The sequence below is a fragment of the Pantherophis guttatus genome, chromosome 7 (assembly GCF_059756535.1).
Source record: "Pantherophis guttatus breed Tessera chromosome 7, ASM5975653v1, whole genome shotgun sequence".
NCBI classification, from domain to species: domain Eukaryota; kingdom Metazoa; phylum Chordata; class Lepidosauria; order Squamata; family Colubridae; genus Pantherophis; species Pantherophis guttatus.
Window position 1 is genome coordinate 70,134,742 of NC_142069.1, and position 23,128 is coordinate 70,157,869.

The 23,128-nt window shown below is 38.5% G+C and overlaps 1 protein-coding gene across 5 annotated transcripts in view; it reads right to left on the reverse strand.

Annotated features, from left to right (window-relative positions):
- Positions 1 to 18,716: 18,716 nt before the first annotated feature.
- Positions 18,717 to 23,128, reverse strand: part of POT1 (protection of telomeres 1) — a 52,279-nt gene continuing 47,867 nt past the window's right edge. For all 5 annotated transcript variants that reach the window (XM_060687139.2, XM_034421382.2, XM_087874204.1 and 2 more), the window contains one exon: positions 18,717 to 18,957. In XM_060687139.2, coding sequence (XP_060543122.2) covers positions 18,848 to 18,957 — 110 coding nt within the window. In that variant the 3' untranslated portion in view covers positions 18,717 to 18,847. The remainder of the gene's footprint in view (positions 18,958 to 23,128) is intronic.

Below are 23,128 nucleotides of genomic sequence, written 5' to 3' on the forward strand. Positions count from 1 at the left end.
CTTGTTTCTAAATAGGTGTAAAATTTTTTCAGAACTGAACATTGCTTCTTTAGGGAAGCCACAGAGGGTTTATTAAATATATTGAAATCCCCATCTCAAGGGCTTTCAATAACCTTTTTTTTCGATTTAAAAATGCAACTCAGTGATTTAAATATGAATGTGCTTAAATGCAATCACAATTTTGATTTTCTTTTGCCAACAAGATATTGGGTAGCTCTTCCCAATCTCTACAGGAATGTTCCAGATGTTGAGTCTCTCTAAAACCACAGCTGCTGTCAGATGATCCAGAACAGTAGTGGGTTTCATCATTTTTTACTACCGGTTCTGTGGGTGTGGCTTGGTGGGCGTGGCATGGCATGGCATGGCTTGGTGGGCATGGCAGGGGAAGGATACTGTAAAATCTCCATTCCCACCCCACTCCAGGGGAAGGATACTGCAAAATCCCCATTTCCTCCCAATCAGCTGGGACTTGGGAGGCAGAGAATAGATGGGGACGGGGCCACTCAGAATTTTTACTACTGGTTCTCCAGAACTGGTAAGAACCTGCTGAAACCCACCTCTGATCCAGAAGCACCATTTCCATTTCCTCTCATCAGGACAGCAAATTCATGACTTGCCTACAGCAGAGTCCCTGAACTGTTGTTAGGAGGAAAGGATCAGTGATGAAAACTGACTGCATTCTGCCATCATATTACATTGTAATATGTAGTCCTTGGTTACCTCTTGCAAATAGTGGTTTGAATCTACTATGGTAGAGCTGATGAAATAGGTATCATTCAGCACGTCGTTTTTTTCTTCTTCTTCTCTGAGTAGCTCAGACTTCCTTAGCACAAACAAACTTGGTGTTTGCATAAGAAAGGGCAGCGAGGGAAACCGGGAGACAGAAACACATCCAATGTAGCCTCTGCTCAGCTGCTGTGAAAAGAGGTAATGAGCATAATGAGCTTACCCTTGTGAGACTACTCTGCCTTCAACCTCCCAGAGGGATTCACAAGTAGATAAGAGAAGCGTATGTCTCCCAGTCCAGCATCTAACAAGCTTTATATTGTCAGTTTGCCGATACAGCTACACCTCCAGTGTGATGCTCAACCTATTGGGCTGGGGCATATCTTTGGCAGTGAAAGGAAATGTACCTCTGGGCCAACTGGTTGCTATGCGTGGATGGTTTCTTGCTGCTATGACAGAATTGGAGCGACTGATCAGCAGTCAGTGGTGATTCACAATTGCAGAGTACATCCAACAGAGAGATATACATCTACTTCCCATTCAATTACATTTGTACTAGAGTTATAACCACAGCTTGTTGAATTTGGCTCAGTTAACACAACGTGCTCAATCATGACTCATAATTTAGCTACCAGAGGGGGTTCACAAAGATTCTAAACAACGGGTGCAGAATCTCAGTCCCCAGGTTTTCGGTTTCCATCATATGATGTCACCATCTTGTCCTTAGTTAATTACATTTTAATTAAATTTAACTTTGCATCAAATTGAATTTCCTGGCCTTGCCTTTTTTTTTCTAACTGGTTCTATCTGGCTCTATCTGGTTTTTGCAGTGTGGCCTCTGGCGTACTATGTAAAATCCAGTTGTGGGACTTAGCTTAAATAAAAAATGGTGTTGCTATAGCAATAAGGGAGAATATTTATAATTTAGGGTTGAAATGGGGGGTGGGTGGGCTTGGTGCCCTCTGAGTTTGGTTGTCTTCTTGCAGATGTTTTATTACCCAAACTTGGCAATGCCATCAGTGCTAGTAAGGAGTGGGGCAAATCAGGACTTTCAGTCCATACATTTCTATATCAGTCTCAGTCTATTATGATGACTCTGCAGAACTAATGTGACCTAAGAAATCAGCATTCAAGGAGAGGAAGGAGGGAAGCAAGGTTCTTTTCCATACAGTACTGTTAATTTATTGCACAAATATTAAACCAAGGTTCAGATTTGTCAAATACTAGTACTACTTCCATATACCATTAAATTAAACCACCTGAAATACCTGGAATCTGGTTCCAAGCATGGCCCAAACCTGGAATAATGAGATCACAGCTGCTTACCTGCCTATAAATCACATTTCCAAACTGCAGTATTCTCAACTGATTCCCAGCACTTTGCAGTATAGTAGCAATAAGCACCATCAACAACTTAAAATGCCCATGGTAGAATATAAATATATCAGGGGTGAAATGCTCCCGGTTTGGACCGGATCGCCCGATCCGGTAGCGATGGCGGCAGGTGGTTCGGAGAACTGGTAGCAAAAATCCCTATCCCCCCCAACCTCTTTGGCCAAAAAAATGCTTTTAAAAGTTAAAAAAAAAGCCTCTGATGATCACGCGGCTCAGCTGGGATCGTCAGAGGCTTTTCAAAGCATTTTTTTCTGCAACCTCTTCAGCCAAAGAGGCTGTAGAAAAAAAAGCCTCTGGCGATCCCAGCTGACTTGCCTGATCATCAGAAGCTTCTAAAAGCATTTTTTTCTGCAACCTCTTCAGCCGAAGAGGTTGTAGGAAAAAAAAATGCCTTTAAAATCCTCTGGTGATCCCAGCTGACTTGCCTGATCATCAGAGGCTTTTAAAAGCATTTTTTTCTGCAACCTTTTAAGGTTGTTGAAAAAATCCTTTTAAAAGTAAAAAAAAAAAAAAAAAAAGTTGGCCATGCCCACCCAGTCACATTACCCCCCCCACCAAGCCACGCCCACAGAACCAGTAGTAACAAATTTTAGATTTCACCCCTGAAATATATCCTATTTAGGTCCCATTAGGGTGGCCAAAGCTGTTCCAGTGCCATTTCTAGGTCTGTATCGTGACTGAAGAGAGCCCAGCTAATCTGCTTCCTCAAGGGCATCTTGCAGATGCTTCCTTACTCAGCAGAAAGGAAAACTGAGACTAGTTTATATTCATGAAAGGTTCTTAAGAGCAAACCACTATGTCTATTATTATTTATTTATCATAGGATTAGAACATGACAAAAGAGAAACATATATACTCAGTCCAGTAATTATAACCATTGCCAATGGTCTCATAACTCAATGTCCAATTCAGCTATCCATGTCATCTCTGGCATTGCTTCGTGCAGCTCATCTAGGGAACCAGAGAACACAATCCTGTACAATATGTTTAATAGTTTGCATATCAGCACCACAACTGCAACAAGGGCAATCTTTCCATCCCCACTAATAGAGTAGAGGCACTTCTTCCAGTATCACATCTAATTCTGTTCAATTTCGACCGGAGAAAATTAGGCAGATTAAAACCAGGTGGTTAGGTAGAGGAACCACTAATGGTCAGGCCACAAGAAGGTACCTATTACTAGTAGCCTTCGTAGACAATCTCTATGAAGGCTACTTAGTAATAATGTAGAGATATAGCTAATCATAACTTCTTTGACTTCATGAAGAAGCCAGGAGGGCAAGGATCAAGCCCATGGGTGGAAGAGACCATGCTGGACATCTATTGACATCAGTCCAAAGGCCAAAATTAATCCTTGGTAACATGAGTTAGCCATAAGAGCCAAGTCTCTGACAGTCTGAATGGCAAACTTAGTGTAAACTGTTGTTCTGCAAACTGATCCACCTAATCTGCTGACAAAGAGATAGTATATAACCATTGGTGTGTGTTCAGCCAGAGATAACTGTCTCCAATATAATTCCCAAGCTTTCCTAGAATCAGTCTCTGGTGCATGAAATAAGTCAACCAACAGAAAAAGTGAGTGCACTTCAACTGCATAGCTATTTCTAATACTGATTTGAGCACAAAACTGGAAATGCCATAACAATTAAGGTTTACTATACCAACACATGCAGGAGTCGTCTTAAATACTCAGAATATTGGTGATTTAGCATTAAACAGCAAATGCGGAGGAGGATACATTTATGAAAACTAGATCCCTCCACTTTTGAACGACTATATGAAGCTCTAGAAAAATGGTTTTTTAAAAAATTATGGATATGTACTTTCTGTACTCATTTTTCCTATGTAGTTTTCAGCCCAATAGATGTGGGCATCCATGAACAATAATTCCTACTCCTGCTGCTGCTAATTTTATACAAGTTTTAAATTTTAAACATTAGGGATTTCTTGTTTAATTCTTCTCCAGACAAATACAGCTGCTATTTGCCAGCTCACAAATTTCATCCAGCAAATCTAATTTGGTCTTATGCAAAACAAAGACAGACCATGATCATCTTTATAGACCACTTTACATTTTGCAGTATCTGTCGGAACCCAATTGATGAAAGTTCTTTAGAATGATAATTTTCCTTATTTGCTAAATCACACAGATTTAATGTATTCATTTAAACTAATTTTATTGGTAAACTATACATCAGTCAAGAGAATGGGGTGCCCACCTATGGGCCCTTTCAATGCATTTGTTCAGTCAAAGAAGGACTGAAGAACAGTTGCAAGATTTGGGTATGGCTAGTCTAGAGAAAAGAAGGACTAGGGGTGGCATGATAGCATGTTCCAGTATTTGTGGAGCTGCCACAAAGATGAGGGCCTCAACTTATTTTCCAAAGCACCAGAAAGAAAGACAAGAAACAATGGATGGAAACTAATTAAGGAGAGAAGCAACCTGGAATTAAGGAGAAACTTCCTAACAGTGAGAACAATTAACTAGTGAAACAGTTTGCCTTTAAAAATTGTGGGTGCTTCATCACTGGAGGTTTTTAAGCAGAAACTAGACAGCCACTTGTCTCAAATTGTATAGGGCAGTATTGGTGAAACTTTTCAGCACTGAGTGCCGAAATGGGAGCATGTGTGCGCGGGGTAGTGCCGGAAACCAGAAGAGCAGCTCCCCAGCATGCACACATGGGGGCGCCGGAAACTGGAAGAGCAACGGGCAATGGCTGGCATGCCCGGAGAGATGGCTCTGCATACCACTTCCAGCACGCATGCCATAGGTTTGCCATCACGGGTATAGGGTCTCCAGCTTGAGCAGGGAGTTGGGCTAGAAGACCTCGAAGGTCCCTTCCAGCTCTATTCTGATTGAAGGACTGTATATGATAATGCTGACTTATCATTCTTATTATATCTACATGTTATCCCTACTATTCACTTCTAGCCAGCCATCCTGGTTATATAGATATATTTTGCAGCTCCTCCATACAAGAACCTGCCCTAGAAAATTCATTTTCTGTTACTGAAAGGACCTCCAAGTTAATGCATTTCTATGCACATCAAAAACCTTTTACATTTCTTACAAATGTTCCTCTGCTACATTTTAATGATGAATGTTGGGGGAGGGGTGGAGGGAAGGTAGGGCTAATTTGAAATTTTCAGATGGCTTTTGATTCAGAATGTTTAACAACCAGAGCAGGTCTGCTTATTGAACCAGCAATCGAAATACAGCCCACATCTTTCCCAGTATCTCTGGAACTGCAAAAGCTAGGGGAAAAAAAAAAGAGCTAAGAAATCAGGCCAACAAGCACTCTAAAAATAATGCTGGCTGGGAATTATGAGAACTGAAGTGCCACAGACCCTGAAACCAGATTGGGAAGTGTGATTATAGGTAGTATGGTATAGAAAACACAGCATATTTCAATTTTATAGTCTTTTGTTCAGTCATTACATCATGCCTGCACGCATGTCAATTTGTCTCATGTCAAATCTATTTGGTAGCAGATTTCCAAGATGTAGATTATTCATCTCCAGCTGTCTTCAATCCCCCCCCCTCCTCCCCACAGACTACATGGAATATTGTGTTCTCATTTCCTGCCTGCTACTAATCTGTTACAAGGTGACATTTTAGCACTGTTTTAACTGACGCCTTTTGAAAGCTGTTTGTTTTTCATTTTACTGCGGAGTTTTCACTCTCCTTTTCATCCCCTTTCCTCTTTTTTTTTCTTATATATCTTTTTTTTTTAATCTTGGAATTGCAACCATAAAGATAAATTGTTCAGCATTCCTATTTGTTGATACTCCTTTCCTTCCTACAGGTCTCTCATGTGCAGTTTGAATTCATTTTACAAAGCGCTGCATTGAACCCAGCACCATTAAAGTCACAGTCCTTTTCTCAGGTTCTGGAAATTCAACCCTTTTTAAAGCAATCACATTTTGTTTCCTCTGATGTGGACTTAATAAATCCCTGCTGCTGGCTGATAATACTTCCAATACCCTCTGGATAAGTAAAAGACGCTTACATCACCTTCCTAGCTTTCCTTACTAAGTCCCAAGACAATCAGACTAGATTTTGGTCTTGAACACCGCTGAACCTCTTAAGAAACCACACTGAAATCTTCACAGCATTTCTTGCTCCTCGGTTTTTCAAAATCTGCAAATGGTTCAGTATCTCCATATACAACTGAGTAATATGCAAGGATGGGTAGAGAAACACATCCATTTGGGAGATATCCCGACCCTTGAGCCTGCATTTGGTCAGCAGAGTATACAGAACAGGTTCTTGGGCTACTAGTCTATTTTGGGCATAAAGCAGTGGTGGGATTCAACTGGTTCAAGCCGGTTCGGGCGAACCAGTAGTTAAATTGCTTGCTAGCCCCGCTGCTCCCCGCCTCGCTCCTTTCAGGAGCCCACATACACCCCATTTTGGCTCCCAGGTAAGTGCAGGGAGGCCTGCTAGGCCAAAAAAAGGGGTGTGAGGGGTGTAGCACCCCCCATGGCCTATTTTTGCTCTCAGGAGGTTTCAGGGAGGCCTCCTAGGCCCAAAATGGGGTACAGGGGGGTGTCCCCCCATACAGCCCATTTTTGCTCCCAGGGGGTGCAGGAGGTTGAGTGCTGCCTGTCAAACCCCCTGGCCATGCCCACTATGGCCACACCCACCCAGCCGGTCATTAGGGCAGAAAACCGGTTGTTAAATTATTTGAATCCCACCACTAGCATAAAAGATCCAGTTTTGCAGGGATTCCCAGATTTTCTAAGCATATTTGGAAATGCTGAGAATATGACACAATATAGCTGCCATGGAGAGTTATTGTCCATTTTCAAAACAACTGGCCTAGCCAAGGCATCTAGGCCCAGAATACCTACTTTCCAGAACTGTATCTCTTCTTGTTCTTTTTTTGGGGGGTATGTGTATGAGAGTTGAGCAGAAAGCCAATTAACTATTTTCCAAAATACCTATGAAAAACATTATTGTAAATAAAGTGATTTAAGAGTCCAGGGATGGGCTAAAAAATGTTGGCATTTATAAGTGTTATTGCAGCATGGTTGCTAACCGCAAATTACTTGGCATTTTGAGAGCCAACTCTAAAAAAAAAAAGCTGTTTCTATTGGAGACTGAACATTTTATTTGCCTCCTAATCTGACATCCAGATTATCCTCTGCATACTAGATGTTTTTCTGCCCTGATATTTAAAGGAAAAATAAAAATCCTCTTCCGCCAGATGTTAAGAAAACAATAAATAAAACAGTCTCCGAAATTGTACATCATTCACTTTCCCATCCCTTCTCAACTCATCAGCAATTGTTATCCTGGAAGAATGTGAAACATACTAAATCGAATAGAATTTTCCAGAATCCTTCTTTCTGAGAATTGTTTATTGTAAAAGAAAAGCTACAATAAGAACTGAATTTGGAGGAAAAGAGGGTTTTTAAATAAGAAAGGGAGAGAGACAGGACTGTATTATTGTTCTCATATCTTTAAATTATATAGCAAATATAAAAATGACAAGACTAGGATACATGATGGTTGGAATCAAAGTTGGCTGGATGTTTTAATGTTAAAAGTCTGAGGCAGGAAAAAAGACCCATCACTTTGTTAGCCAGATATTGAGAAAAGTTTATTATGAAAGTAAAAATAGAAATGTTAATGTTAATTAAGATTAAAAAATAATGTTGATGTGTGTGCTACTGAACATGTAGCTGACAGAAAAGAACAGAGGATAGCAGTTTCTTGTCTAGGACTCAGGAACAAATTTGCATCATGTTCTGAAAAAGTAAAAAAAAAGACATTAATTTTGGGAAGAAACATAATAACCGAGACTGCTAGTTTGATATAAGTCTAAGGCATCAGACTAGAAAAAAGTGAGACCATGAGGGCTAGTCCTGCCTTGGACCGAAAGCCCGCTGGGTGACTTTGGGCCAGTTTCTTTCAGATCTACGAAGCAGGCAATGGCAAACCATTTCTGAAAATGCTGCCAAGAAAACTGCAGAGACTTGTCAAGAAGTCTCAAATAATTGGACATGACTGAAGAGAAGAAAAAAAAATGACAAGCTTAGAAGAGATCACGAAGGATAAGAACAATTCAATGTTAATAAGGATCCAATGTTTTTCTTCTTCTAATAATAATAATAATATATGGCTGTAAAAGTTGGATGCTGAGAAAGAGTGAGAGAAAGAAGGTAGCTTTGAATTGTGGAACTGAAGGTGTTTGCTAAGGGTATCATGGACTGCAACCTGCAGATTGCAGTCCTGGACCAAATAATGGCTAATGATGTCATTGGTGTGCAAACGAAGTTTACATACTTTGAACTTGTGACATGAACAAATGATGGGATAAAATAATGTTTATCCTTGGCAAGTTTCAGAAAAGAAGGGGAAAACAATGGGTAAAGTGGACAGGCAAGATTCACATAATATTTGTAGCAGTGGTGGGATTCAAATTTTTTTACTACCGGTTCTGTGGGCGTGGCTTGGTTGGCATGGCATGGCTTGGTGGGCGTGGCAGGGGAAGGATACTGCAAAATCCCCATCTCCTCCCAATCAGCTGGGACTCGGGAGGCAGAGAATAGATGGGGGCAGGGCCAGTCAGCGGTGGTATTTACCGGTTCTCCGAACTACTCAAAATTTCTGCTACCAGTTCTCCAGAACTGGTCAGAACCTGCTGAATACCACCTCTGATTTGTAGTCAGAATATTTTAAAGTCAGAAATTCGAACATTTCCGAAACTCTGCCGCTGGGAAACTAGGAGAGCTCAGACATCCAGCCTTTGTTTGGGACATCCTTTCATTTCGTGAATCCTCCCTCTCTCCGAGGGAGCTTTGATATTACGCACGACTGATGTTGAAGATATGAGCCATTTGAGGTAGATTTCTTTTTCTTTAGAATTATCTTGTAATTTGTAATCTGTTGAGAGCTCTTATGATCTGTCTGGAGTACTATATTTACTTTTGGATTTTTTTAAAATTGCAAGATGTTCTATTACTGCAACCTTGTGGCTTTATAATTTTCTTCCACAGTGATTTTTTTTTTACATTTTAATATTAAAGTCCAAACTGCTTTTTTTATAGTTCATGCTTTTAAATAATAAAGTGTATTTTGTTTATCCCCTGTAAGATTGATTTTTTTTGGGGAGAGGGATCAAATTTTTGATTTTGAACCTCGATCACATATCCAGCAGGGAATTGAAATCTCGGTCACATATCCAGGAGATGGTACCATTTAAATGATTAATTTTTTTGCATTCTGACTTGTTAATTATCAGAAAGGGAGTATACTGAGGTTATGGGATGGATTACCAGCAGTGGTGAGATTCAAGTAATTTAACAACCGGTTCTCTGCCCTAATGATTTCTTCCAACAACCAGTTTGCCAAACTGCTCAGAAAGTTAACAACCGGTTTTCCCAAAATGGTGCGAACTGGCTGAATCCCACCACTGATTACCAGGTGAGGCATGCCCGAAAGATAATGTTTGGGACATCCAGCCTTTCACTGTATGGGTCTGAGCATTTAATATACAAATTCCTGTAAATGCGTTAATCTCTTTAGTCCGTCTCTGTTCCATAATTTTAACAAGTATGGGATGATCATAATCAGAGATTCACATATTATATTTGAAATGTCATGAGAAGTTATGTTAGCAGGAACATTGACCTGATCTAACTTATTGTAGGCTGTATCTTCTTTTATATTGAGAGATATTTTACACTTTTTAAAATATATTGTGTGCGGTCATCATAGGTTTGATGGCTGCAGAAACACCTCATTCTATGGGAAGGGTAAGTCGGAAGACAAATTCTTTGGGTCTCTCTAGCTCAGTGATGGCTAACCTTTTCCAGACTGAGGGGCCAAGGCACGCCCAAACCCCCAAAATTCAAAGTGCGTGAGCCCCCTGTGCATGCACTCCACCCCCATGCATGCATGCATTCCCCCATGCACGGCAGAGACCAGAAGACCAGCTGGGTGGCGGGAGGTACGTGTGCACGCGCAGCAGAGCTGAGCTGGGGCGATGCCATCAGAGAGGGCACTGCATGCCGCCTCTGGTTTGCCATCATGGCTCTAATTATTAGCACCAGAAAAACACATGTTCAGTCTATGGAAGAATTAGTGCAATTTGGTTTAACGCTTCATTGATGTCTCTGGGAGATTAGCAATTGATGCCTAAACAAAAAATCTACCCTGCCAATAAATACTCGAACAAATAATTAGGGAGTCAGTTATGGAAAACGAAGTCAATGGGGAAGCTGGCAGGAGGTCAGAAATAATGACTATGTGATGTCACGCTTAATGACATCACAGGATTCACTTAACAGCAATCAGAACTGCTAGAACAGCCTTCACTAAGTGGTGCAGTGATGTGACGTTGCATTTTATGACTGCATTGCTTAGCAATGGAAATTCTGGTCCCAATTATCATTGTTAAGTGAGAATTACCTGTAATGCATAATACATTTGTTTAATAGCTATTTTGTAAAAATATGTTTATCCAACCATTTGTTAAACTTCACATAGCTAGCAAATTCAAGAAGCAAGTTCCACGCAGATTTAATCTTTTTTCCTTCTTCCCAGCAAAACTTATAGCAATCCAATTAAGACAATTTTTTGAACTTATTCTTACCCATCTCAACCCCCAGTTTGGACTGTGTTACTTCTTCCAAACCACTTGCCTCCCACACTCCTACATAATTTGAGAAACTGCAAATGTAAGGAACCTATCAGTAGATGAAATATTAACATGAAAGGATGAAAAATCATGCTGTTTATAAATTTTTAAACAGTGATTAAAATAACTTTTGCATGAAAGGATGTTTGGCACTGAAGCAGTTTATCTGCAGTTGACCACACATCTATTTTAAATAAATGCAACTCAGTTTAAAATTGATGATGACACTGATGTTGTTCAATGTTTTATCTTGTACCATCTTTACTAGTGTTTAATTTGTAGGACCCTTGGATGTAATAATGGTTGATAGTTTTTAAATACGATGGGAAGAATCAATCTTTAACAGAGAATCCTGTAACTGGATTATTGACATTCAAGACACCCCAGTCTTAGTCACCACACTAATAATTAATATGGAAGCATCCTTATATATTCTTGTGAATTACATATAATCTTCACTGAACACTGACATGATGGACCCCATTAATCTTAAAATATGAGAAGGACTAAGGCAAGCTTACTATCTGGTTAAAAAATTAGTACTCCATAATGTTTATCAGTTAATTACAAAACATGCTTCTCTAACTTTTGTATCCTAGACCAAGTGATAAAAGTCTCTCTTGGTGAATCAAACACTCTAAAATTCTCAAATGTAGCTCCCCGCTTCTTTTTGCAATCAGGATTATTGATTTGCAACATCAACAAAAGTGTTTTGAAGATCTTCAGTGCCTGCATGGTAAAATATCAAAAGTAAAACCCATCAGGCCTTCTTGTTCTGGACATATGCAGTGCTGTGATTTTGCAACATATTAAAGAGTCATTCAGGGTTCTAGGCAAGATGTTTGGACAACTAGGATGTCAGGGCCTTCGCTGTAAAGGACTAATATACTGCTTTTGCTGTCAGATTTATTTTTGTGAATGAAATAAAAGTTGAAAATGGCATGGCTACCTGTAAGCACCTTGTCCCACAAGGTCATACCACTCTTTCCTCAGTCAGTAAATGTTTTCAGTTTGTAACATAACATCAAATTGTTTCTATGTAGATAATAAATCATATCTGTTTGCATATAATGTATGGCGTCTTGGGAGGAATGGACAAGAAATGAATATTTCTGGTTTAGAAACACTAACATTTGTGATATATTAGTGTTTTCCATGCTCAGTAGAAAAGTTTACTGAGATTTAATGAAGGTTTTGAAGACAGGTACTCAAATATAATGCAAAAGAATTGCACACACACACACACACACACACACAATTCCCACTTCCATTTCCTACGGATATTGTAAGGCTGACATGAGGTTTCTAATATTCTGCTGCCGTAAAAGGGTGGCAACTGGAGGCTAGTCTTTTGCTTTAGGCTAAGGAGAATGGGAGTGAAAAACAATAAAGGCGGCAGCTGACTTTAGCTTTGTAGAATGAATTTTATTTAATAATTTATTGGGTGTTCATAGAAGAGATACCATCAGGTTGCCATCGTTTCTATTATTTTCTTCTTACTCCTTTATATTTGCCAGAAGAACCTTTATATGTTTGCTGGGTTTATGTTTAACATTTATAATAAGTTTCAGTCACTTATCTAGGGGCGATTTCAAAGTCTAACTTCTAATAACTGTATTCTGGTTGAGTTTTATGGTGCAAAAGTACATTCTATTGAATACATAAAAGAGTTCCCAATATTCAGCATAATGCTTCTGTCTAATCTGGTGATTATTTGGGCCAATAGAGTTTGCATCCAATAGAGATGGGCTTTGTTTTTAAATAATTTCACTGCACTAAACCAATCCAATGAAAAAAATTTTTTTTTTCAGAAAAGGGAGGATTGGAAAACTTGTTCTAATCAGAACATCAAAAACTTATTTTGTCCCTTTCCCCAACTCATATCCCCCCCAGAACGAAAAGCCTAATTCAAATGTTGATAGACAACTATCTAGTCATACAAACCCAGGATTTCTTCTTCCAGTGTCAAATCATAATTCTTTTAGCCAACCTTTTCTGCTCCAAATGGTCCTTGAGATTCCAAATATTAAGGATATAGACCTAATTAGGGGAAATGATACGCAATTGTTTAAATAATGTGACTAAGCTTTCAGTAAAACGTAAGGTGCTTCAAAGGTCATTGAAATGTTATATACGTCTGTTGGATGCACGCATAATATACAGTATCTGGGGAGTCAAACTATATAGCTCAAGAATTCCATCTTCTTGAGAGCCTGTATAAATTTCTGAGCTGTAAAAGACTAATTGGGGGATAAGAAATGGAAATTTAACCAGGACCAAATGGAAATGCAGATGAACATCTGGGTTTCAGGAGATACACCTGGTGAGAGAGGAGGAGTTCTTCTTAAGGATCAGGTTTGCAGTTTGAGGGCCCTTGAGAATCCAGTGCTGATATGAAAGATCACATTACAGCGATGACACAGAGGAAATTTTGACCTGATATATCAATTCTGTCCAATCTTTCATGGAAAAATAACCAGTGACACATGCATGATTAACTCGTGTAGGCTTTTTAGTACATTGAATTAGAGTAAATGTGGTAGGACTTTAAAAATAAAATCTCCCCTAGTGTCTCTCACTTAAACAAATCCTGTATTATTCTTAGAATGAGAAAAGGTTAATGATGTTGTGAAGCTGTGGATTTGGGAGATAATCTCAGAAGAATTTAAGACAAATCTCAAAGAGTTTATTGAACTCTTAAGACAACCCCAGAAATAGCTATCTGAAAATGAGCATTTTCTATAGTTTTTTTGAATAATTTCCTCATGTCCATCTTCTGAAAGATTGACAATGTAACATCCCAACTCTCAAAAGATTATGCCTATACAAATTAAGTGAGATTAGGTCAATTACAGATTTTATTTATATTTATTTGTTAAATTTATATGCTACCCAGCTGAGGAGCCTGAGTGGCGTAGGAGGCTAATGCCTCCTAAGGCAGCATTTAATATCCAGCTGCCTGCAATTACTGCGAGTTCAATTCTTACCAGGCTCAAGGTCGACTCAGCCTTCCATCCTTTCTAAGGTGGGTAAATTGAGGACCCAGTTTGTGGGGGCAATAAGCTGACTTTGTATAAATATACAAAAGTATGAAGGCTATTGCTTAATGCATTGTAAGCCACCCTGAGTCTCTGGAGGAGGACGGCATATAAATCAAATTAAAAAAAAACAAACTGTCAGCAATTCGGAAAATTGCATTTTCACTCTTGTCTGAGGTTAATCTAGCTTTTATTTAAAAAATAAATTCTAGGCCACCCAAATTAAATGTATATTCAATATCTATTAGCTGACAGATAAGGAAAATATTATTGTGTAAAAAATATATACAAAAAGTGCTTAGTCCTTAACTAAGGACTGTAAGTAAGAAAGGTGACCTTGATAGAAATATGAAAAAAAAAAAACTAGTCAAAGGGGGGGGTGAAATATTAAGTCCTGGGAAACAAGACAGTATTGGTAAGTACAGCACATTCAGACTTTCAAACTTTTGTTATTATATCTCAGAATACAGAATACCAGAGTTGGAGGTCTTCTAGTCCAACTCCTGCTCAAGCAGAAGACCTGTACCATTTTAGACAAATGTCCTGTTTCTTCTTAAAAGCCTCCAGTGTTGGAGCACTCACAACTTCTGTAGGCAAGTTGTCCCACTGGTTGATTGTTCTTATTGTCACGAAATTTCCCTGTAGTTCTAGGTTGCTTCTTGGTTCAGTTTCCATCAATTGCTTCTTGTCTTGCCTTCTAGTGCTTTAGAAATTTGGTTCATTTCCTCTTCTGTGTGCAGCCCCTTGGTAAAGTGTAGCTCTGGTTGACTTCAGGAGTTGATCTTTTGATCTGATCTACCAAGTGGGGTTGGCAGCATTATATAAGTATCTTTTTGTGTATAAATACTGTATGTGAATGTTTAAAACTTACTCCTATTTTACTGTATTAACTACACTTATATTTGCTTCCAAATTAAGTTTGTTTTTTCTTTCCTTTTCATATTTAATGTTTGGTCAGTGTATTGTTAAATTTTTATTACATTTTAAAAAATTAAAAAACCTTGTAAATTGTTAATGTAAATTGTTAGAACTTTATAAGCAAACTTCTCCCAATGGAAATAACACATTTGGTTGAATGGTATATTGATATTTCAAGTTTTAATTGTTTTAATATTTGGCATCTTTCCAAAGACTTGCATTGTATGATGTTTCTTCTTAATATATGATTGTGTTCATATGTGTACTAAATCTCTCTGATTACTTGCAAATTTATATTCAAATGTTATTTATAAGCATGAGTAGAATCATTTTAATGAAATTAGGAAAAACAGTAGTAAAAATTTATTGATATACTGACTGGTCTATTAGTGGAAAACAGATGTTCTGGGAAAGTTCAGCAAGTGTTCTACAGTTTTTCTCAGCCTTTGAATCCAACTTACTGCATAGCCCAAAATCTCCTAATGACTAATCAGTAGCCTAAAATAAAAGCTGTGGACCAGTTTAAAACCTGTCCTGAGCGGCTTACTTGTTTTGTCGAGAAATTACAAATAAGTGGTAAAAATTTAGATTACAAATATATGGAAATAAAAACAATAGAGTTTTAAAAGTTGACTGAATGTACAGTCCTACTTATCGCAACATCTCTAACTTCTGCATTGTAAATCCTATACTTACCTTACTACACACCTTATCATACATCAGGAAGCCTCTTTACATTGAAATTCTAACTGCTTCATGCACTTCCTATAAAACACTCTCCACAGCATTTTCTTCCACTTACAAAAATGATGAACATAACTTTATTTAGGAGCATTAGGAGTAGTCAATAGGTAATGCAAGGCAATCTGTTTCTGTCAATTAATTCAATTGTAGGCAAATGTTAAATCCCACTGAAATAAGCAGAAATGTTTAGCTGTGACAGCGCTGTATAGTAACCAAGACCTGATGTGAATATTAAACTCGCTGAATATTTTAATATTTCAAAAATCTGTGAACCATGATGATAAGGCAAGGAAGACAGCAACATCCAAATGCAACTGAAGTATAAGACGGACCCTGAAGGGCCAGCTCAATGAGAAGAACTAGAACCATACCATCATCAGGTATGCCCTGCCAGTTATCAGATATCCTGCCAATATAATGAGCTGGCCAAAGGAGGACATGGACACTGTCGATGTAAAGATCTTGAAGCGCCTTGCAATGTATGGAGATTATCATCCCAAGTCCAACACCAGAGACTGTACACCAGCCAGAAAGAGAGCTTGTTGGGACTGGTAAGTGTCGAAATCCTCACGAAACCCAGCGCATCTAAGAATACATCAGTAAGATGACACACAAAGACGAGCTTCTGAAAGAATATCAGAGGCAGCAAGAGACAAGGAATGAAAATCAAGCAGAGCCTGGCCAAACAACCATACATCATGGTAGTAAACGACCAGAAGACAGAAATGGTGATAGATATAGCAATGCCAAGTAATCAGGAAGAAAGAGTATGAGAAGCTGGATAAATACTAGGATCTGAAGGAGGAACTAGAGAGAATGCGACTCCTAATGTGGGAGAATGGCCCCAACAGATCCCAGGAACAATGTCAGAGATGCCTGTCCAGGGCCTGGTGGCTCAGCAGACTGATAGCATTGTGATTAACACCATTTGCCTGCAATTACTGTAAGTTCGAATCTCACCAGGCTCAAGGTTGACTCAGCCTTCCATCCTTTCTAAGATAGGTAGGTGAAATGAGGACCCAGATTGTGGGGGCAATAAGCTGATTTTGTATAAATATACAAAAGTATGAAGGCTATTGCTTAACATGCTGTAAGCCACCCTGAGTCTCCGGAGAAGGGAGGCATATAAATAAATAAATAAAAAAAAAAGAGTGCTGTGCTAGGAATAGCTCTGTGCAGAACCCTCAAATTCCCAGGTCTTTGGTGGAAGACACACACCAGCCACACACTATGGGGGTGAAAAAGGATTTACATATATGCATTCATTCCATGTTCTATAGCAAGCACAATTATACATATTTTTATATAAATTCAATACACAAACACACACATGCCCACACCACTGGAAGGCAAGAAAAACACAACCAACAGTAATTTGTTTCAATTTTTCAGAATCAGACTGAAAAATCTTAATATCTTAAACTAGTAACTAAACCAGATTATACAAAAGAGGAAAGTGGATTAGCAGGAATGTAACCCAAGACCAAATTTAGCCGCTTAGATTATTTGCAATCTCTTAGGAAATGCATTAAAAGGCAACCACATGCATCACTTAATGAAAGGATTTGGTATTACATTTTTTCATAATTTAATCATCCCCTATTGTATGCCTATATCACATCTTTGATTCAAATGCTATTACTTTAATGCATGTGTTTTATATGCACAATCAGGAGCATTCTAGTGAAGTGGGCATTACGGCTTTAGCTCCTGTGTTTTTTTTTCTTCTTCTTTCGGCATAAAAGAAATTGCTTCATTGTTTTGGAATAATAAAATATAAAGCTAACTGTATTTTAAGCACCCAAACTAAATTGTAAATGGATTTACTGCATTGAAATAATTACAGTAATTATATGGAAACCATGTAGTACTGGTGGAGAACCCTTGCATACAAAAGCTGTACCTCTCTTTTAACCATCGTTTGCTGTAATGAACTTAAATTTGTACTTTCTAGTTCTTGCCCTTCTTACATCGAAGTCCTCTGACATGACAGAATTTAAGCTGGGCTCAGAATATCTTATGAATCAAATATAGGTGGTCCTGGTTTAATGACCATTCAAACTTACTGTGGCACTGAATGACAGTCATGGTAGTTATGACTGGTTCTTTATACTTACTTGCTATTGCTACTGCTTACTGCTATTGTAGTGTCCCTACGGTCACATGATGGTGATTTGTGACCTTCCCAGGCGTCTGAGAAGCAAAGTCAATGGCAGAAAGTTGCTAGTCAGTCATGTGAGGTTTTCACTTAATCAGCCATGGTGGTGTAGTGGTTAGAATGCAGTATTGCAGGCTAATTCTGCCCCACTGCAAGCAATTCGAATCTGACTGGCTCAAGGTTGACTCAGCCTTCCATCCTTCCGAGATTGGTAAAATGGGGACCCAGACTGTTGGGGGCAATATGCTGACTCTGTAAACCACTTAAAAGAGAGCTGTAAAGCTCTATGAAGCGATATATAAGTCTAAGTGCTATCGCTATCACTAATGACTTGTGATGTCCTCACTTAACAATGGCAACTGAGACTGCCATTTTGTGGTGTGGTCACACAGTGTTTCAACTTGTGACCATGTTGCTTAATAATGGAGCTTCCAGTCCCAATTAGCATCCTTGAGAACTACCTGTAGATCAGTTGTGCTTATACCTCATGCAAGAAAAAAAAATAATTTAAAGGATTGTGAAACGTTCAGGATTTGGCGTGGTTATAGAGATTAAGAATTTGGATGCAGTGTTCATTAAATTATCCTGAAAAAAATGCAAAGAAATTTCAATGAACAGGGATGGGTTTTCTGTAGAGAAAAATAGAACGTTCCATTTAAATATGTCAGTGTATAAGAAATTATGAGTTGGGATAGCCATAACAAGAAGTCAGCCAATGGGAGCTGTTTGGTGACTAAGAAACAGGATCTGTTGTGAGCATGGGAGCCTGGGCGTGTCTTAGCTTAACTGGTCTGTACATATATAAGGCTTCTGTGCTTCTGGATTCTGAGTTCTGGTTTTCTGGTTCTGGCTTCTGCTGCATAGGTATGTACCGTGTTTTCCCGAAAATAAGACCCTGTCTTATATTTTTTTTGAACCCTGAAATAAGTGCTTGGCCTTATTGCCATGCTGGGGATATCTTATTTTGGGGGAAATAGGGTATGCATCATGCTTTATATTATTGTATAGAAACAAATTTCTTCTATAAATGAATCCTGCTGAATTATTTACTTGTGTGCTGGTTGGACCGCTGCAAACTCTGACAAAATATTATACTCTCAGGTAAGTTCTTTATTTACGCACATGATAGAAAAGTACATTATTAAAAACAGCTATGCCGCTTATTTGCTCAAAGGAAGGTTTAAAAATTATAACCTTTGAATCTTCTCAGCAGTTAGATCTCAGATATCTTCAGCAACTGTAGTATCAAAAATTTGATAGCAAAGTCGGTTTTCTGTTCCATCTCGGACATAGTAAGATTTGATGAAACATTCAAGCCACGGGAAGTCATCTATAAATGAAATGTGAGGGGTTTTTTAAATATATACTGTACTTTATCAGTATGACCTATTTCAAAATAGATTTTACAGGGCTGGAAACATTAATTTAATGGTCAAACTGCTTCACTGGAGCGTTACTTTGTGAAATAAATGTAAAAAATAATTAGCAAAAAAAAAAAAAAAAACCCAGCATAAAATTCATATATCTCAAAAGGCAGTTGTGATTCTATCAGATATTTGTAGTTCTAAAGAGAAAACTCTATTTCTTAATGTCATGAATTCAATTGTAGTCCTTGCTCTTACAAGGTAACTTGTCGATACAACACAAAATTATGCAGAAGATAGCTTTTGCCCTTAATGTTCTATCCTCTTCCTCAAAAACATCACACAACTTTAATTCACAAAACACAAAATATATAGTGGGGAACATAAACTACTTTTGCAACAAACAAGACTAATCCTGCTGGCAAATGCAGATTGCATTTAGGTTGATAAATCTTTTTGTGAGGCTTATGGGAAGAAAAGCATTTATAAAGATTAGAAAAGACAACTTACACCATCTGTGACTTTGTTTGAAGGGACAGCAAATCATTTATGTGTGATTTTGTCTGACATGGTTAACATCCCACAATACAATGTAGTTCTTACACCGAACATAATGGAAGTGTCATATAAAAAAGAATAGGACTCCACTATTGAGAATACTCCTTTTCTCCAGTGCAACATAGATCTTCTCTTGGAAAGTTATACTTTTCTATATATTCACTCTTCAATATTCATCAACTTTACTGGAAATCAAAGCATATGTTTTGCTGTCGCAAAGGCCTCTTCTATCCAATTAGGCTTAATCTGCCATGTCTTCATCTAGTTTTCAAGTATAGCAGCTCTTTTCACTAATTAGTTTTATGGAATTACCATATTTTTCGGAGTATAAAATGAACTCCCTCCCCTCCAAAAGAGGGTGAAAATTTGGGTGTGTCTTATACACCAAATGTAGTCCCGCCCACCCACCGGCCCCCACCCTTTTAGAGGCTGCAAATGCAACCTCCCAAACAGAGAGCCTCTCAAACAGCCTCTAAAAGGTCCGTTTGAGAGTCTCCCTTTGCAAAGAGAAGCTCCTTTGCAAACGGAGCTTTTGGAGGCTGCAAATGCAGCCTCTCAAATGGAGAACCTCTCAAGCAGAATTTTTTTTTCTTATTTACCTCCCCCCAAAATAAGGTGTGTCTTATATACTGAAAAATACGGTAAGCCTATCGGTCTGCCATCTACATTTCACTGTCATCTCTACCGATCCTTTCCAGACTATAGCTCAATGATTTGATATACCGTATTTTTCGGACTATAAGACGCTCCGGACTATAAGACGCACACCAGCTTTAAAGGACGAAAACAAGGAAAAAAAATCTGCCTCTGCCTCCCAGTATCCATCCGGGATTCATCTGGCTAGCGTCCTTGCAGCAAATATCAAACAGCCTGGTCAGCTTCAGCACATTATCACAGCTCCAGCACGTGGCTCATCAGGGCTTTGCTACTTGTGCCTACCACCGGTCAACTGAGCTGAGCTGCTGCCGTCGGGGAATGCTGGAGCCTTCGCTGCCAATTGGCAGTTGGATTTGCCTCCTGGAATACTGCCGATCAGCTGTACTAGGCGGTGGGGATTGCCGCTGCCCGTTCACCACTCATTTAAAATGATCCGTGGTGAACAGGCGGCGGCAATAGGCAATGGCGGCCCCTGCTGCCTAGAACAGTTGATCGGCACTGCACCAATCCCCTCCCCCTTCCGCTGCTGCTATATTCGCTCTATAAGACACACAGACATTTCCACCCACTTTTGGAGGGTGGAGGAAAATGCGTCTTATAGTCCAAAAAATAAGGTATATAGTGAACTGGGATAGTAAATGATCTCATATACATACATTTTAAGTTATGAAATGACAAATTTAAAGGATAGATCTCAAATAACTGTGAACATGGACTTCAAAGAAAAAAAATCCCTAAATTTGCCCTAATAATATATTTGGAGAAGTGATGAGGGTGGAAAAGAAGGACTCTATTATCTTTTCCAAGAACAGAGGGACAATGCAATTACTGTCTCGAAAATAATGTGTATCTTTGAAGGGAATTCTTTCTTGATCAATTGCTTGATCTGCCCCACACGTTTTTGTTAGGCTCTTCGCAACCACATAGATTTTCTTCATGATGACCTGTCCTTAAGCTGAACCTTCTGCTCTTCCAATCATGCACCTGTTGCATTCTTAGCATCCAAATGAATAGTTTTTTTGCATGATGATGATGCATAGGATTAAGTAGGTTTGAGAGTCAGCTTGGTGTAACAGTTAAAGTTATCATCAGGCTAGAAACCTGAAGACTGTGAGCTCTACTGTAGGTACTATAGCCTTAGGTACAAAGCCAACTGGGTGACCATAGGCCAATCACTGTCTCTTGGCCCTAGGAAGGTTTTTCCACTTCTGAAAAACATTGCCAAAAAAACTACAGGGACTTGTACAAGTAGTCCCCAAGGATCGGATCCAGTTGAATGGAAGAATGTAACACCCCCCCCCCCCGAACTGAATACACTCAAAACAAAATAACCAACATAAATGCATAGCTTTTGCAAATATTTTGCTGCAATGAAAAAAAGAGAAAAAAATAAGTCTTGATTTCCTGTCAAAGAAAATTTACTAAATAGCAAAATATTTCAGACAGAACTTTTCAGTAAACTTCAATGCTTCAATACATATCAAGGCAAATCACTGACGTATTTCTGATCTGCAATTCTCCAACGAAGGTCACTGAGTGAATTGTCATTTATTTCTAGACTATAATGGATTAATCTAATTGTTTAGGTTCATACAACTGGTTTCTGACCTTGGTTTGTGAAAAAAATTGGCAACATGGTTGACATCGTACTTAGATTTTTGAAAATTAGCTTGGAAGTAATCACATTTATATTGCATCTTTCTACCTATAGAAACAGGAATTTGGCAGCTCTCTATGCTGGCTTTCATGTTAGTATTTAAACATGATTCCAAAATATGTTAATAGGCTTTCCTTTGTTATACTTGATAGCAGCAGTTTTGTGACATGCTGGAATAGCTTCTCTTATTCAAGTCAAAGCATTGGCAGAATACCAAGAATGACCCTTTTCAACTAACATTTTCTCTCTTATTTTATTCATTCCAATTGTTTGACACGTAATGCCTGCATTTATATATATGTTTTAGTTTCCAATTACTTTTTAGATGCAATTCAACATCTTGGCTAGAGATTTTTGCTGGAATATCTGCAGGACTGCTTTCGTATTAAGAGTTTATGTTCTCATTGTTCAGAAGTTAGGAGCAGTACCTCCCTACTATAGAAAAGAGATTTCACTGACTCCTTGATCTTCTTGTCAGAGATAGGCAAAAATCTGTTCTTTGTATGGATCCCTTTGTGCTTCTGTTACTCTAGAGAATTATAGGGTAGAGAATTCTAGCCATAGTGCTGTTATTTTCCTTGTTCAGAAATAATATCTAAGAATATGATTCCAAGGTATCTGGTACTAGATTGTTTTATTCTAATTTTCCCCTGCTTTCTTATTTCATAAACCACCTTTTTCTCAGTTCACTTTATTGCAAATGTCCCATTAGAACTCCACTGTTTTTTTACTATTTCTTCTCCTGCAACTAGTAATAGTCAAGATATTATGATTAATGGTCACATAATCAACCGGAAATTCAAAATGGATTTGGCTCTTTTGTCCAGCTATTGAGCCCTTCCCAATAATCTGGTATAGACAGGTGTTGTTGTTTAATAATATTGAAGGTAATGTCTTAGGATGGAAGCTGTTCCAAGTAAAGCTGCCTTTTGCAATTGATTGATGGTGATTTTGTTAATGCCAAGTGGTGTTCCATATGTTTTGGGATTGCACCAAGACTCCTATTACTATTGGTACTATCTTTGATTTCTTTTGCTAGTCATCCTTCTATCTGGAGGTCTTTATATTTTGTGATGATGATGATGATGATTAAATTTATATGCTGCCTGACATTAATTTACAAATGATTTAAGCATGAGCAGAAACTAAAAAAGGTAGACATAGCAGATTAATAAACCAGGTAGAAACAAAAGAAAACAACCTAACTTAAAAGGAAGGTTTAGTCATCCTTGCCAACAGCCTAGGCAAGGAACTAGATCTTCAGG